The sequence below is a fragment of the Oncorhynchus tshawytscha genome, linkage group LG02 (assembly GCF_018296145.1).
Source record: "Oncorhynchus tshawytscha isolate Ot180627B linkage group LG02, Otsh_v2.0, whole genome shotgun sequence".
NCBI classification, from domain to species: Eukaryota; Metazoa; Chordata; class Actinopteri; order Salmoniformes; family Salmonidae; genus Oncorhynchus; species Oncorhynchus tshawytscha.
The window spans coordinates 43,984,935-44,002,324 of NC_056430.1; the positions used below are offsets into that span (position 1 = coordinate 43,984,935).

A 17,390-nucleotide genomic window follows, 5' to 3' on the forward strand; every position below is an offset into this window, starting at 1 on the left:
CTCTGTGGGTCTATCCCCAAGAAGTTCTGGAAAATGGTTAAAGACCTGGAGAATAAACCCTCCTTCTCAGAGCTGCCCATGTCCCTTAATGTTGATTTTGTGGTTGTTTTACTGACAAGGAGCACATGGCTGAGCTGTTTAATCACCACTTCATTAGTCAGGATTCCAATTTGACTTAGCCATGCATCCTTGCCCGTCATGCATCCTTGCAACATTCCTCATCTCCCACCCCTTCTAATGTGACTCCCTCTTTTTTCCCCTGCCCTATTACAAATGTTCTACCTGCAGGCAGTCACTGAGTCCGTGGTGATAAAGGAGCTCCTTAAACTTGACCCCAAGAAACCATCTGGGTCAGATGGTTTAGACCCTTTCTTATTGAACATTGCTACCCCTTTCATCGCCAAGCCTATCTCTGACCTTTTTAACCTGTTTCTCCTCTCTGGGGAGGTTCATTTTGCTTCGAAGGCAGCCACGGTGTGGCCTTTAATTTTCAAGGGAGATATCAAGCTGATCCTAACTGTGTTGTAAAAACTTGTCAATAATCAACTGACTGGCATTCTTGACGTCTATAATATTTTCTCTGTGACAGAGAATCCTCTATTTCATGGAAGATCAAAGTTATGTGGTGTGCATGACACCATCCAAACAGTCTTTGAGAGTCAAGTTAACACTGTGTGTAACAGTGATCACCAACCGGGCGATTGCAATCGATTTCTAAGGCTTTTCTAGTCGGTCACCAAACGTTTATGTAGGCGGTGTTCCGATTTACATGTGGAACCATTTCATGTGTCTGAAGGTACAAATCCGCCCTCCTGGCAGGCCGGAGAGCAAATCAAGTGCACTATAGGCCTACCGCTGGCCAATCGGATTGCTCCGATTTCTCTGCAGTAATGTAGCAGGTGTTAAAAAAAGCTACAGCGAAGTTGATACTGTGAGATTTCCAAACTTTTAAAACCATGACTAGAGAGAGACTGTCAATGAATACTGTAAGGAGCTGCTGTTTTTATGAGCGAGTTCATGTTAAAGTTCTTGAGAGAGACAGAGGCTCAACACCTTTCGTTGGCGCTCCCTATTCTGATTTCTAGAAAAATAAGCCTTGATCTGATTGTCTCCGTTTTAGTTTTGCTCCACTTTTTGGGTTGGTTCCTCTTTACGTTTTCATGTGGATTTTCTTTGGTTTTTGCTTCTTCTTGGGCTAATTTAGTGGGTGCTCATTGTGGGTTTACTTTAGGTCACAGTAGTCAACTTTCTGTGGACAACCTCATGAGTGTCTTTCCGAACCCTTCCTAAAACCTCACTTGTTTTGTTTGGTTGTTGTCAGTGACCTTTTGTAAGTTCCCCTTTCTGTTTGAGCGACCATTTTTGATTTTCTTGCTAGGGAATTTAACACTTGCACTACAACAAATACTGGAGCTCTAATGAATGAGTAAGGAAGTGTATTGATAAGCTTGTTTTGTTATTATTAGCCGCTTTGGTCTTTTTTTAATATCAAAGAACATTTCACTTTCTCTGTTCATAGGAGTAACAACATACATTTTTGAATGACGCAGGAATAATGCAGTGTGACTCGAGTTTTGCCATCAGCTGGAAGACAGTGTTCCATTTTGGTCAGTGGAAGAAAGGGAGAGCGAAGGGACGTTGAGAGGCGGACCCTCAGTCTGCAGCTCTCCCTCCGCTGAGACTGACCATCAGATGCAGGCACCATCAGCCCAGTAAAATAAAAATATGTATTACCTCGTGTGATCATGGAGCCTACCTCAAATATTGAAATATAATTTTTTTAAATGGTCTGAACAACAATTAATTGGCAAGGCAATTCAAGCAAAGCCAATATGCAGTGATAATGTATTGGCCCTATAGCCTACTACACAAACCTTACTGCGACAGTACTGTTTTTAATAGGTTAATATTGCATTTTTAAGCTATGTTGAAAATAATCCAAGCAGTAGATCTGTGCTTGCATTTTGACTCAAAGTGATCTTGACTCAAAAGGTTGGTGACCACTGGTATACAATAATTACTGACGAATTCCCTCAAACCTTTTTCACAATAAAAAGGGAAGTAGGCTGATATTGTCTAACTTTGATAGCGTAAGATTAGGTATCCTATAGTCTAAAACATTCCAGGCAACAATAAACAAGCATGTTTAAATCTCCGCTGTTGAAAATCAAATGATAGGCTAGAAGTAAAGGGAAATAATGTGTAGATGCTTTTTTTTACTGTGATATAAAGTTTATGAATTGCCTGGCTCAGCTGTGGGATAGCAGATGCACAATGTAAAATGTAACTGGCATTTGTCTTGGATTATTGTGAATAACTAACTCTTATCAACCAATCAGCATCCAGTATCCAAATTACCCGTTTTATAACACAATTTCATTGGCATCATGGCATGAGAGACAGATTGAAATCCTTTTCTTCATTTGGTAGGGATAAAACAAGAGAATATCAGAAGTCAAATGAATATAGTATGCTGCATGGCATGTAGGGAGTACACTCAAAACAAATAACTATGGGTGTTCTGTTTGTATTTAATCTGTTTGTATTGAATCTATTGATCTCCAAAAATACATCCTCTGTCCACTTGGGGTGATGACACCTTGTATTGCTTTGGCTCATGGGGCCCAACTCCATTGAACAATGTCATGAGACTCTTTCAGTCACATGGAAAGACTTCCTTTAGTTTAATGTTGACTTGCACTGTTGCGCTGATGGCTACTAGGTCAAAACTTGGAGGATTGTTTGGTCCATTCTATTTCATGGAAGATCAAAGCTGTGTGTGTGGTGTGCATGAAACTGTCCAAACAGTCTTTGAGAGTCAAGTTAACACTGTGTGTAACAGATAAATTCACTCCAACCTTTTTGACAGCAAAAGGCAAGCATGCAGATATTGTGTAATTTGGAGAGCATATGATTCTCTGTTAAATCTTTCAAGCAATATAAACTTAATTTGTATAAAAATAGGTACCTTTAGACATTTTTTTTATATTTATATACAAAAATGGAAAACTTTCACAAGAGGTAAATAGTTGCCAAATTTCCATGTCTTCTCTTGTTTGATGAATTATGTGGTTGTTGATCTCTTACTGGCAGGTTAAGATCAGAGAGAGAGAGAGAGAGAGAGAGAGAGAGAGAGAGAGAGAGAGAGAGAGAGAGAGAGAGAGAGATGTTACTCAGAGTAAAAGTAAATGAGTTTAAATACAAACACTCAAGTAGAAATACAATTACTGAAAAACACTCAAAAGTACAAGTTCAAACACTCAATTACAGAAATATGTGACACCTCTGTTATGGTCTATCATGTGACATGACCTAGATTTTAACCTTTTATTATAAGCATTGTGTAGGAAAGAGAATTACACCAAAAATGACATTAATTGTCTGGGGTTGATGCTTGACCAATTGACACAAAGAAAAGGGATAGTTGGCTGACAAAGCTTTAAATAAAAGTTAGAATCCAGGTCATGTGACATCATTGTCCTAAACACAGCTCCCTAGGAATAGTATTACACTGTTTCTCTCCGATCTCAATAGGGATCCAGTCTATCCCAAATATGGGGCCGCAATCCCAGATACCCTTCTTGAGTAATTGAGACACATAAATACCATTTGAAATGAAAGACTCAAAACAAAACCAGACTCTGGCCATTTTAAGAGCTTGAAGCGGAATAAGGGTTCAAGATGTTATTTCCACATATTTTCACATTTGTGCATTTTCGTCAGAAATAATTGCCTATGTGTACGTACCTCCATGTGTGTGTAAAATATAACTGTTCTCAATTTTTTTATTCATAGATTTTGTATCCTGTATATTTGACGGTGATAGTGGTGGTCTAACCTATCTATCTTAAGATCATTGCACTTACTGTAGTCACTCTGGATAACAGCATCTGCTAAATTTCTGCATTTTTATCCAAATTTACTTATTGACATTGCCTTGTTCCGTTCAATGTTCTCTATGTATATAGTACTCTAAATACCCCAATTCATGTTGTTAAGTTCAAAAGAATACAACATAAACATTTCTAGCACCATTCAAACCAATATGGGTTCAGAACTTATCGTCCCAAACTCTCAAAATGTAAAATGTAAATGTTTTACATACAGATCTCATATTTCTGTATTGAATCTTTTTTTCCACCCTTTTTAAGTATCATTTGTGGATGTATCAAAAAGTATATATTTTGTTAATTTCGATGGATAGCATTTAGCAAAAAACATTATTTGTCTCTTTGAAATGAAACCATCAAACAATAAAACCTAATTTACCGATGTCTATGAAAATGGATATATAGCGTTTTGGAGTGAAACTCTTCAGATCTTCTCTAATGACATCCAAAAATCATTTTGCATTTCACTCTCACTGAAGAAGTGGGAAGGAAGGGTAGTGGCTCTTACCAGCTCTCTCAATCCTTGGCTTTGCAATATTGTAGCTCAATGTCCTCAATGCTGCTGCATGCCCTGTGGAACATGTTACACGGGTTAGGTTTCAGTGCAGACTAGACAATGGCATTGTGAGGGTGAGGTATCATATTCATTATGTAAAAATAAGTTGCAACAGAACAGACCATTTCTGCAGTTTTATCCTAATCAATTATCTGAAACAATACATTCATTGATCTGGACATAGGGATGGACACCAGGATCACTAGGATAACACTGAACATACCAATAAATGCTGCTGTCTAACATTTATATAGCCTATAATGTAGGTTTCCAGATATATTTACAGGAAAAATCGATATGAGTTGGAGTTCATTATAAGTTGCAAATGATCTCGAGCCAAAACAATGAGTCCATCACCTGACAATTTCTGTAGCTGTAGCACACCAATGCCATAATATCTGTGCTGTGGTTGTCGTTGCTTAGCAATAGTGCCACGCTGATTAGTGTAAATAGCCTTCAAAGGACTCCACTGTTCATAATGTTTTCTATTTTTACATGACATTTAAGGATATAATTAAATAAATGTACCTCTGGTTTTCAATTATGCTGGTACTGTGGATAAGGGCTTGGAGTCTCTGGAAGAAAAAAAAAGTAATTTGATTTTCATTTAGGAATCAGAGAGGGAAGAGTTAGCATAGTTTTTCCCCACTGTTAGAGGTAGATGTAAACTACCACTGAACAAAAATATAAACGCAACATGTAAATTGTTGGTCCCATGTTTCATGAGCTGAAATAAAAGGTCCCAGACATGTTCCATATGCACAAAAAGCTTATTTCTCTCACATTTTGTGGCACAAATTTGTTTATATCCCTGTTATTGAGCATTTCTCCTTTGCGAAGATAATCCATCCACCTAACAGGTGTGGCATATCAAGAATATGATTCTGCACCCTGTGCTGGGGACAAAAAAAGGCCACTCTAAATTGTGCAGTTTTGTCACACAACACAATGCAACAGATGTCTCAAGTTTTGAGGGAGCGTGCAATTGGCAAGCTGACTGCTGGAATGTCCGCTAGAGCTGTTGCCAGATAATTGAATGTTCATTTCTCTACCATAAGATGCCTCCAACGCCGTTTTAGAGAATTTGGCAGTAAGTACAACCAGCCTCATAATTGCAGACCAGGTGTATGGTGAAGTGTGGGCAATTGGTTTGCTGATGTCAACATGGTAAACAGAGAGCCCCATGGTGGCAGTGGGGTTATGGTATGAGCAGGCATAAGGTACGGACAACAAACACAATTGTATGTTATCAATGGCAGGGAATTCTTTGAAGACAGTACAATACCAAAAAAATACTGTCTGACACAGCATTACAGAATGAAGTGCTACTGAAATCACTTCAGGCTGTTTTCAGTGTTTCATTAACTTTGCATTAAGCACTAACCTAGCAAAGATGTCCAGATTAACACAATGTAGGCTAAAATATTGGCCTCAAGTAGGCTGCCCACATTGGGCCCATGTGCCTTTCCTCATCAACTCATTGCCCCAGTGTGTCCCAGTGTGGATAGCCCATATCCTTTGAGGGCAGCCCTCACTTTGCTTGAAATAATCAACTCTTTTGCCAGCACACAATGCCCACATTGGAACAATGTTGGCACAATGTGGGCCCAATGAGGGTTAAAACATTAGATGTAAACATGTAAACTGCCCATATTGTGCCAATGCACCTTTGCTCATCGGCTCCACATTGGCCCTCACTTTGCCTGAAATAAGCCCACCCTTAAGAAGCAGGATGTACAGGTCCTGGGCTGGCGTGGTTACACGTGGTCTGCGGTTGTGAGGTCGATTGGATGTACTGCCAACGACGTTGGGGTAATGGTATGAGTAGGCATTAACTATGGACAATGAACACAATTACATTTTATCGATGCCAAATTTGTATGCACAAAGATAGCGTGATGAGATCCTGAGGCCCATTGTCTTGCCATTCATCTGCCGACAACACCTCGTGTTTCTGCATGATAATGCATGGCTCCATGTTGCAAAGGTCTGAACACAATTCCTGGAAGCTGAAAATTCCTCAGTCCATGGCCTGCATACTCACCAGACACGTCACCCATTGAGCATGTTTGGGATGCTCTGGATTGACGTGTACGACAGTGTTCCAGTTCCCGCCAATATCCAGCAATTTCGCACAGCTATTGAAGAGGAGTGGGACAACATTCCACAGGCCACAATCAACTTTATGAGAAGGATATGTGTCGCGTTGCATGATGCCAATGGTGGTCACACCAGATACTGACTGGTTTTCTTATCTACGCCCCTACTTTTTTTAAAGTATCTGTGACCAACAAATGCATATCTTGTTCAGTGTGATCCATCTTACCTTCTTCTCACTGAGACAGAATAGGGTAATGATCAGGATTGGTCCGCTGCACACTGCTGCAATGATAAAGGCTGTCTGGTAGGAGATGCTTAGATCGGAATGACCAGTTTTCCCGTGCCGGAATTCCTTCACTGAGCCTTCACTGGACCTTTCTGAAATAGGAGCATCGTCTGCAGCTGTCCTCTCTGACAGGATATCTGAGGGAGAATGAGGAAGAGCATGAGCCATTGTTTGGAGACTGAATCTTTATTCAAAGCTCAAGGGCATTTATTTGATGGTACAAAGTGCAGTGGGGAACCATGAGTGCCATCTAGGCATTTATTCAATTCAAACTAAAATGTTGTCATTTATATATCATCTTCTGATGTCATCTCTTCAGTTTGTGTTGGAAAGAGATGGGTTAATACTGAAGAGAAAAAATATCCAATCACGATTTTCTTTGGTGGTCTCTGCGTAGAAATATATAGCTAGCTCAGCTAGCCATTGGCTAGCCTTCAGAAGCTGGATAGAAGGCCTTTGCGAGCGAAACCAACCAAAGGGCGGGGTTTGGGCTTTGAGAAGTCAATGATGGATGTGAAAAATGATTCCTTAGCTTTACATTTTATCAATCTAAAGGCACAACCTAGATTCGAGCCAATGTCTTAAGTAGTTAAACATGTTATTACTCCAACCTCATGAAAGCAACAAACTGACACGTTTTCATTTTCATGCAAAACAACTTGATATCGAAGGAGTGCCTTTGCACTGTTGGCAGTTTGGCGAGAGACGACCTTAGTAGAAGTGTTTCTAGTACGCATGAGCTTTGCTAGCCAACATCGCCATAACATTGTCTACAAGTGTGATCGGAGATTCTATTGTAGAAGCAGTTTTAGCTTCATACTGTACTGTCTTTGATTCAACTGTATTAGAGGTGAATTTTGGGGTGACAGTGGAGTGAACCAATCACATTTTGACTTGCAATGGGTGGGACAGTTTAAAAAAAGAGATGTGTCTAGGCCTTCTTAAAGGCTTAGACAGGTCACTACTGAGAGCGCAAGAAAAAACAATCAGTGGCGCAAGCAGTAGTTTTCTCATGCTAATACTAGTAACGTTAGTTAGCTTGTGTTGTAGTAGAGTGACAATGGCGACAGCAGCTGCAGCAGCTGTTATCAACTTCAAGGTGGATGTTACTCATTTGCTAGCAACACCCTTTTCAAGATTAACTTTCACACTCTTTCAAACTTAATTTGCAAATGATCTTCATCTAGTGAGTGGCACAGTTGTTGTTTTTTTGCAACTCACTTGTTATTAGTTATCTCTTTGAAAGCAATGAAAAATTGCTGAACATGAACTTCCGATCACTGGTTAGGGAGTGAACGATACATGGAGAAAATCGGACTTGAAATGAAAATGGATGGCCCTCCCTGAATGCTTGAAAAAAAACTCGTGACCCCTATACCCAAAATAATAATGAAAACAAAGTGGATAGCAGAGAACATGTCTACCGTTTACCCTCACTTCCTGGACAGACCAGAGCCTTGGATATGCAGTTTTAGCAACTGTTCTTCGTCCTCTAAGCATTTTATGGCAACACAGGAATGTTGACGTGCACAGGGCTACAGGCCAGAAGATTGTGTATTCGCAGACCACCGTGAACAAGAATAGGGGTGGAAAGATCTCCTTTATAGTAAAAGCATTGCATGACTCTATCATCGTATTTGCAGGTCTGAGAAAAGAAATGCCTTTTATTAAAATGTCATGCAATTCTATGTCATTTTACATATTAGCTGACACACAAATTACAAAAATGACAGGCTAAGTATGGACAGAGATAGGCCTGTGTGTTCCTCTTATCATATTTCTCCAATGCCAAATCAGTGTGTCTTGTTTACAACGAATCTGCCCCCGTTTACAAATAATTATATCTGAGACGTTATTAGGAATACAAGCATGGTACTTTCAAAAGTTAGGCCTGCTTTCCACCCCAGACAGAGTAGGTTCAAGTTTCAGCACCATAATGTAAGAATCTGGCTTATTGTGAGGTCAATAAATCTGAATGACACATAATGGGCAATAAATGCTGTATTTTGTTTTTAATCACATCAATTACAGTAGTAGCAAGCTATCAAAGTTGACCTCTAGTCTTCCTTATCTTCGCGCTCTCCGTCTCAAACTGAACAGAACATGGGCTATAGGCTAGTCCGCCCACAAGATGGTGCGTTTTTGGATAAGGCCTATTTTCTGAAGAAACCTTTGACTTTCCTCCTGAACTGTCACTGTAGCCTTAAACAGCACAGCCATTGGTTAAGCAACACACAAACGTTGTTGATCAGCAAGAGCAGAGCAGGCCGGGGCTCAGGTTTGGAATATCCATTGCAGTGTGTAATGCAGACTAATTATATTGACACCATTCCAGCAGCTATTTTAGAAATATAAACGTATTCTGTGTTTATCCAAGCAAGGCACTTCACAGCCTATAGGCTATGGATCATTTGGTTGAGACCACAATATTGAAATTGATATTGCGCTCCCAGCGGAGAATCAGAGATGAGGGGGCGGTATCATACACATATCGTTATGTATATCCTAAATTAGCAACTAGTTCTATTTCTGAGAAATAATGAAATTTCATCAATTACAAATTACATGACCCTCCCCTGGACGAGATTCAAAAAATACGAACTCCTCTCCTCCCCCTGAAAAGCATGACCCTCTCCCATTTTCCTCCAGGTAGTCATTCTGTAAATTTCGATCTGTCCCTTAGTGTGATGAACATGATCAAATATATTTGCAATGGGAAGTAACAGCTAATATTCATTTTGGAAAATAAATGATTGTGTTTTTGTATTGTTATGATTTCATGAGGCCTAACATTATTTGATGCCGTGTGTGACTGCTGTCGCCTGTCTATCAGCCTTGTATATGTGTTTGACCAAAATTGTCTCACCTTCAGCGCCATGGAGTGCTGAAGGTGTTGTTGTTGTCGGTCTTTCTGATAGTGTGATGGTGGTTTTAGGCTACCATAGGTTGTGTAAACAGTGTGTTTTTTATTTTGCTGGTTGCATTATTTTATGCTGTGTCACGTATGACTATGCCGTTTCTGTCTCTGTGCGTGCCCTGCAGCCCAAAGCGTGGCCAGGCATGTTTGATTCATTCATAATGGAATCAAAAAGCATTGCTCCTCATTGGTCTGACTACAGAAGATATAATGACAGGCACATTAAGTGATGCTATGTTTTCTGTAAAAAAAATATTTTTGAGTTTGATACAACATATTGGAAGATTATTGGTCCCGCTGAAGGCCTAGGTCCTATAGTCACTGCACAAATGTTTTCTAAATATATTACATGGTGAAATGGTAATAGCACAGCATTTGGTAGTATCAGGTAAGTATCAGGTTAACCCTTGATCTACAAGTTCCTCGCCCCATGGAAATCCCCATCACAATTAGTCTGTTTAAGCTAGATATCAGTTTTTTTGCATGGGCTGCATCTCAATCCACCACATCAGCCGACATTGCCATTCAGCATCTGCTGTGAAAGTTGGCTCGAGCTAGAGCTGTTTGTCAGACCATAAGAAATCCCCCAAATCAGTCTTCTCACAAAAACGTCTGTAGTGTTCGAATGGATTGTCCTGCAAACTAACCTGTCTGTGGAAAGCTGAAACTCCCACGAACACGATGGTGTTCTCCAGAAGGTTCTCTCATCTGAAGATCCCCGGTACAATATTTAAAAAATGAATGTAAGTACAATATACATGGAACAGTTTAGTTACTAAAATAAGGGGACACATTTTTTTATTGTGGCATACAGCAGGTCAGCCACCAGGGGGAGACTCGAGGCCTGGTGGCAGACGGAGTCTACATCACGAGGCGATGGCTCCCTCTGCTGGACGTGCCAAGTCTTGACAGGCTCTCCTGCCAGGACTAATTGGGGCTGATTGTAGTTGGTGGGTAATCCCATAAAGCTGCCAGAAGGGCAGCACACAAGGAGAGGGACTGGGGGAAGAAAGGTGACTTCCGTATAGTTGGAGACGGTGCCCGAGCTAAAAGGAGGGAGTTCAGTTTTTGTGACTGACAGGATACAGCAAGACCCGGAGCCCAGAAGACGGTATCCCGGAGAGGGTCTCATGGGGGAGACATATCCTTTTCTTTTGATTTATTGAAACCGAGCTAATCGAGCTAATCGAGCTAATCGAGCTAATCGAGCTAATCGAGCTAATCGAGCTAATCCTACTCTGTCCGTGTCTGATCTGTATAAACGTCTTGACCAAGCCCCCCGGTCTGCCACAAGTGGTGGAGAATGCGGGCATTCTGATAACGTGGTCAGATCATGGTTGACGTTTACACAGCATCAGTATGGAAGAGCTGATAGCTCAGTCCGTCTGGGCCCAACAAGCACAACAGGCGGTTCAGGAACGAACGCTGGAGGAACAGCGACTACAAAACATCCGCCTCCTTGAAGAAATCAGGAAGCTGCAAGGAGGAGTGTCTCCTGAATCACAGACGATGACATTGAAACATACGCTTGAACGGACAGTGCTACGGGAAGGATGGCAAAGACCGCAGTGGGCAAGTCTGCTAGCACCGTTCCTCTCTGGGAATGCCCAAAAAGTGTATTGGGACCTGAACAACGAACAGGCGGCTAATTACGGCAGACTAAAACGGGAGACACTTAGCCACTATGGTTACAGCCTGGCCAATCGGTCTCAACTGTTCCAAGACTGGAGGTTCGTACCCGACGCATCCCCCGAGCCCAGATGAGAGACCTACTGCGCGTCACCAGGGCATGGCTCCTAACCGACTTATCCATCCTCTCCATCCTCGACAAAGTGGTCCTGGATCGCTTCTACGGGCGCTACCCCACAACATGAAGAGGGCAGCAAGTCTATGAATGCCCCAGACCTTGGAGGGCCTCCTGGAAGCAGTGGAGATTAATCAGAACACTCAGGCCCTGCTGAGTGGGAGCCGGCCCGAGTCCTCGACCCGTTCAAGGGAACGGAGGGACAGCCCCACCGCTGGGTACCCCGAACCGACAGTCAGCAAGGCCAAAGGACCGCAAACCCATGGAGAGATGGCTGGGGTAGGGCCGACCTGCCACCGATGACCCCAGGTAGATGGAGACCAAAGGAGGGGATTTGAGTGTGGCGCCTGGGGGCATATTGCCTGGAATTGCCTGGCTCGAGAGGAGTCAATGCCAACAACAAGTCCCCGAGGTGAGGTGGGTCACGCAGTGAACTATGTCACCTCCTGTTGGGTGCACCATGAATCAACTGCACCCATGGTCCCGGTGATTCATGGATGACGGACACGACACGGAAGCTCTATGGTTACATATGGTTACGCTCGTAACCACGAGCCTGCTGAACCAGGAGACTAAATATGGTAGGGAGACACAAAGTGGTATCCAACCGTATGGACCAACATCATGACGCCACAAGGGAGCTGCTAGATGATGGTGGGTGCAGTGCCAGAGTTGCCGGTACCTGTCCTAGTGGGACAGGATTGTCCGCTGTTCGCGGCCCTATGGGGCACGAGCTGAAGAAAAAGATACGAGCCGGCTGAAGAAGAGACGGACGACCCATCGCCTGTGTGGCCCGGAGTTGACCAACCTGTATCTACGGGTCCGGAGTCGGAGGGGGCGCCAGAACCCGCCCCCCTCACCGGGGAACCACGGGAGGAGGAGCCCAGCCTCCTCTCCTCGATTTCGAGGGGCCAGTCAAGACACCCGCTGGGGGCCAACTGATGAGACAATTCGGGACGGCCCAGTGGGAGGATCCGAACGTGAAAGCCGCCGCAGCCCAAGTGATAGCGGTGGATGGACAGCTACATTGTTGCTGCCCCAACGGTACGTGGGAACCGTTCTTCAGCTGGCCCACACCCACCTGTTGGGGGTGCACCTGGGAATGGAGAAGACCCGGGAACGGATCGCCTCCCAGTTTCACTGGCCAAGGTGAGGAGGGTCGTGGAAGACTACTGTCGCAGCTGCCATGTATGTCAACTCACTGCCCCAAAAGCACACTTCCGAAACCCACTGGTCCCCCTACCGATCATCGGGGTACCCTTTGAACGCATGGACATAGTGGGACCCCTGGTAAAAACAGCACGAGGACAGCGGTACATCCTGGTGGTGGTAGATTATGCCACCCGGTATCCCGAGGCCATTCCCCTACGGCCGGTGGTATCCAAGGGAATCACCCGGGAGCTGTTCCACCTCTTTAGCCAGGTGGGCATTCCGAACGAAATCCTGACAGACCAAGGTACTGAGAAAGACCCGGAGCCCGAAGACGGTATCCCAGAGAAGGTCTCATGGGGGAGACCTAACCTTTTCTTTTCATTTATTGTTTAAATACACACCCTTGAAACCGAGCTAATCCTAATCTGTCCATGTCTGATCTGTGTAAACGTCTTGACCAAACCCCCTGGTTTACCACCATTATATATATATATATAGTTTCCTGCTCTTTTTATATCTCTCAGATTTAGGACAGACCCCCCATGCTTAGACAGGGCTTAGACTCTAGAGGGTTAATACCAGTGCAGTCAAATAAATTGCTAATCTCTATGAAATTGATTGTGTGTAGTTTGAATCTGTTGGGATTCATAAAGTAGTTTAAACAGGGTGCTTTGCTTTACCTGTGCTGAATACTTCCTTATAGGATGTCCTAGGATGGTTTGGCTCAGTCTTCATGATTTGGTCGTGTGCCTCTGTAGTGGTGTGTAGTTTGTCTGGCTCCTCCACTGTCATCTTCAAACGTGGAGATGCTTCGGTCGTAGTGCTTTCAATCGGAGGGTTCCAGTCATGTAAATATCTCTCTGTGCCTGGGTATTTTTCTCTAGTGTCCTCTAGTTGAGGGGTCTCTGTTGAAACCCAATCCTGAAGTATTCCATAATTCCTGGCATCCAGCGACCTCTTGGCCAACACATAGGCAGTGCTCTCATCACTACTGGGGGTGATGCCAATCAACTTGTAAAGGAAAGGGACTGGTGTGATCAGCTTGGCCCCAGCAACAGCGAAGTGACTGTGGGGTGAGCCTGCTGCTCCTCTCCCTGCTGGTCGGGCTGTGGAAGTCTCCCTTATCCTCTCAGTCTGGGGGTAGTAAAATGTCTCGTCATGGGAGCCAACGGTCCCCAGGAGAACCAGACTAGGAGGGGTAGACGGGGAAGGTTCATTCGTGGCAGACGGGGTGTCAGCAACTGCCTGGTAGAGTCCCGAATCTGACTCAGTTCCATTGGGTGAAGGTGGATGAAAGTCCCAGTGTATATCCCCCTCTCTGCGCCTTCCAAGTGAACGTCCATCGGGGCCAGTCCGCTGCAGCTCCCTGGGGAAGGGGGGTCTTACGGTACCAGAACTCACCAGGAACACCCGGGGCTCAGCGCCCTTGGTACCCAGGGATGGATGAGTCGGCCTGGGAGGCACAATCGAGGTGAGTTGGGAGAGGGTGGGCTGTGGGGGACTGCTCCATACGCTGTGGGACACCAGGGAGACATCAGGGGTTACCGGACCCACTGTCGGACATGTACACCGGCGTTCAGGTTCAGGTTCAGCTAGGGCAGAGGACAGGGACATGGGAATGGTTAGGGTAAATAGCTCTAAGAGAACAGTTTGAAAACAGCTTTGAGTAATCATGGGTGGCAAAATGTTTTCTGAAACAGCAAAGTAAACATACACAGAATCTCTTAATAATTTCTGGGAGCATTGCTGGCTTTTTAACATGAGGCATTGTTGAGGTGTGTGTTTTCGAGATTTTCTGGTGTTAATTTAGGTATTTTCCTCATAACATGCAAGTTGACAGATCCAAATGAAATATGATCTTTCCAGCCTATGCTCATAAAATATACCACTACGGGGGACAAATGGCAATAACAATCAATAAAGTATGTGGTAGTTATGGGAGACTGAAACCACCAGTAAAACTATACAAAACGACTACCTATCTCTTAGAATGGATATTAATAGATATTATCATAATTATCAGTTTATATCTCCTACTACCTGTGGTGGGGGTGGGGAGGGCAGTGGTGGATTCTTGGTAATCCTCTGCATACTCTTCCTCACAGTTCCAGTCGACGGGCCCGTTGCTCTTGGCCATCAGGGTCATGTACATCTCAATGACCCCCCGGGCTTTCGTCAGAGCCTCTCTGGGCGAGGTGCTGTGCATTCTGACAAACTTCAATGGGGTGTCCTGTGACATGGACGGCAGGAGAGAGGAGATGGAACGGGTCACATTCATTCCCTACTAACAATTCAAAACCTCCTGAAACACTTTCAAGTGGTTTTTAATGGCACCTATTGAATAATACATCATGCTTAATGAATGTTTCTAATGATGAAAACTCAGATCTCAGTGAAGGGAGTTGCCAGAGGAGCAGGCTATTGTAGATCATTATATACAGTTTTCTCACAAAATGAAAGTGTCTGTTTTCAAAGCCACTGCATTGGCTATCGGCAATCTTGGCTTAAGTCTTAGAGTATTTAAAAGTTTGAAAGGGTTTTGTAAAGATCTCTAAAAACAAATTACTTTGCAAAAAGTAAAACTATTTCAAAATATTTTGTTTGATTGCAGGAAATCAACTAAGAATTTTTTCAATCAATCACTCTGATTGGATCAAGTCATTTGTTTTGTATTGGGGTTAATTTAATATTTGATCATGGATACGACTAGCCATTTAGCTAGCCCAAACTTCACCGTGAGGATGTTGGACAAGGGGTTCTCATAAAATAAAGGAAAAAACTATATTTTGGTAGTTTTTCCTTTGGTGTACTGTTGATACAGTACCAAATGTTTTGCATGTGAGCAGCAAAGATTATCCATTATATTGACAAGATAGTCGGGTGACCACTCTAATGGAAATACATTGACGGCAGGCGGGGGGAGGCGAGATTAGGTGGGACCATTCTATCCAATGAGAGGGCAGATAAGCGTGTAAAAAACAGGCCCAACTCCTATATAAAGTAGTGTTTTTTTAAGTTGTCAAAATGACACTTACGTCCACTTACATCAGTGCATTCATTGCAACCTAACCATTACATTTTGTTGTGAACCAAATTCAAAAATCATTAACCTCCATACAAAAATGCCTCAATTCGTGGTTTATTTTCTTGGACAGATTTTAGGTGGCGTAAACCCTCTCACTTCGCCTGTCAGCAGCCAAATTTTCAAGACATAGGATTGTCAAGTTGCAAAGTGTCACTTGCCACCTCATAATGATGATGCATTTTGCATGATGCACCTTGGCACAATCCAAAACACCTTTGGAAGAGACTGTTCCTGGACTAGAGTAGGAAAGCTCATATGTAAGTAGCACTCACCTCAATCTCCTCATTAATTTCAGGTATGCAGTTTTGGGAGTAGAGGTCATATATGACCTTTTTCAGGAGTTTGACATAACGCCCGTTGTCCGATTTCCTGACATACTTGAAGTGTGTGTTCAGAAGCTCCAGGATTTGTGGAAATGCTGCTTTGATGTAACAGACTTCACTCTGTGTTTCAAAGGAAAAAGAAACCTATCGTCACTGCATTTTTTAACACTGGTTTGTATTGAGCCTTGAATCCCTTTTCCAAAAGCAGACCAGGGTTAGGGCTTTTAAATATATATATATATTTTTTACATTAATATAGATGTGGAAATAGGTGACAAAATGGGCTTTTGGATGTCACATCCAGGCCTGTACTTGTAGTCTTGGACCGAGAATATACAGTGTATTTGGAAAGTATTCAGACCCCTTGACTTTATACACATTTTGTTATGTTACAGCCTTATTCTAAAACTGATTAAATCTTTATTTTCCCTCATCAATCTACACACAATACCCTATAATGACAAAGCAAAAACAGATTTTTAGACATTTTTGTAAATGTATTCCATTTTTTAAAGTGTTCAGACCCTTTACTCTGCACTTTGTTGAAGCATCTTTGGCAGCGATTACAGCCTTGAGTCTTCTTGGGCATGACACTATAAGATTGGACAACCTGTATTTGGGGAGTTTCTCCCATTCTTCTCTGCAGATTCTTTCAAGCTCTGTCAGGTTGGATGGGAAGCGTTGCTGCACAGCTATTTTCAGGTCTCTCCAGAGATGTTCGATTGGGTTCAAGTTCGGGCTCTGGCTGGGTTACTCAAGGACATTCAGAGACTTGTCCCAATGCCACACCTGCGTTGTCTTGGCTGTGTAGTTAGGGTCGATGTCCTGTTGGAAAGTGAACCTTCACCCCCAGTCTGAGGTCCTGAGCGCTCTAGAGCAGGTTTTCATCAAGGATCTCTATGTACTTTGCTTCATTCATCTTTCCCTTGATCCTGATTAGTCTCCCAGTCCCTGCCACTGAAAAAAGAAAATCACCACATCATGAAGCTGCCACCACCATGCTTCACCGTAGGGATGGCACTTGGCAATCAAGCCAAAGAGTTCAATCTTGGTTTCATAAGTCTGGATAATCTTGTTTCTCATGGTCAGAGTCCTTTAGGTGCATTTTGGCAAACTCTAAGCGAGCAGTCATGTGCCTTTTACTAAGGAGTGGCTTCCGTCTGGCCACTCTACCATTCAGGCCTGATTTAGTGGAGTGCTTCAGATATGGTTGTCCTTCTGGAAGGTTCTCCAATCTCCACAGAGGAACTCTGGATCTCTGACAGAGTGACCATCGG

The 17,390-nt window shown here is 43.1% G+C and overlaps 1 protein-coding gene across 2 annotated transcripts in view; it reads right to left on the minus strand.

The window, feature by feature from the left end:
- Positions 1-2,348: 2,348 nt before the first annotated feature.
- The window catches only part of LOC112244887, a 46,040-nt gene continuing 30,998 nt past the window's right edge, over positions 2,349-17,390 (minus strand). For both annotated transcript variants that reach the window (XM_042299339.1, XM_042299337.1), the window contains exons 5-11: positions 16,063-16,233; positions 14,746-14,935; positions 13,386-14,297; positions 6,773-6,969; positions 4,975-5,021; positions 4,398-4,461; positions 2,349-3,105 (exon numbers count right to left, since the gene is read on the minus strand). In XM_042299339.1, the coding sequence (XP_042155273.1) occupies positions 4,407-4,461; positions 4,975-5,021; positions 6,773-6,969; positions 13,386-14,297; positions 14,746-14,935; positions 16,063-16,233 (1,572 nt within the window). In that variant the 3' untranslated portion in view covers positions 2,349-3,105; positions 4,398-4,406. The remainder of the gene's footprint in view (positions 3,106-4,397; positions 4,462-4,974; positions 5,022-6,772; positions 6,970-13,385; positions 14,298-14,745; positions 14,936-16,062; positions 16,234-17,390) is intronic.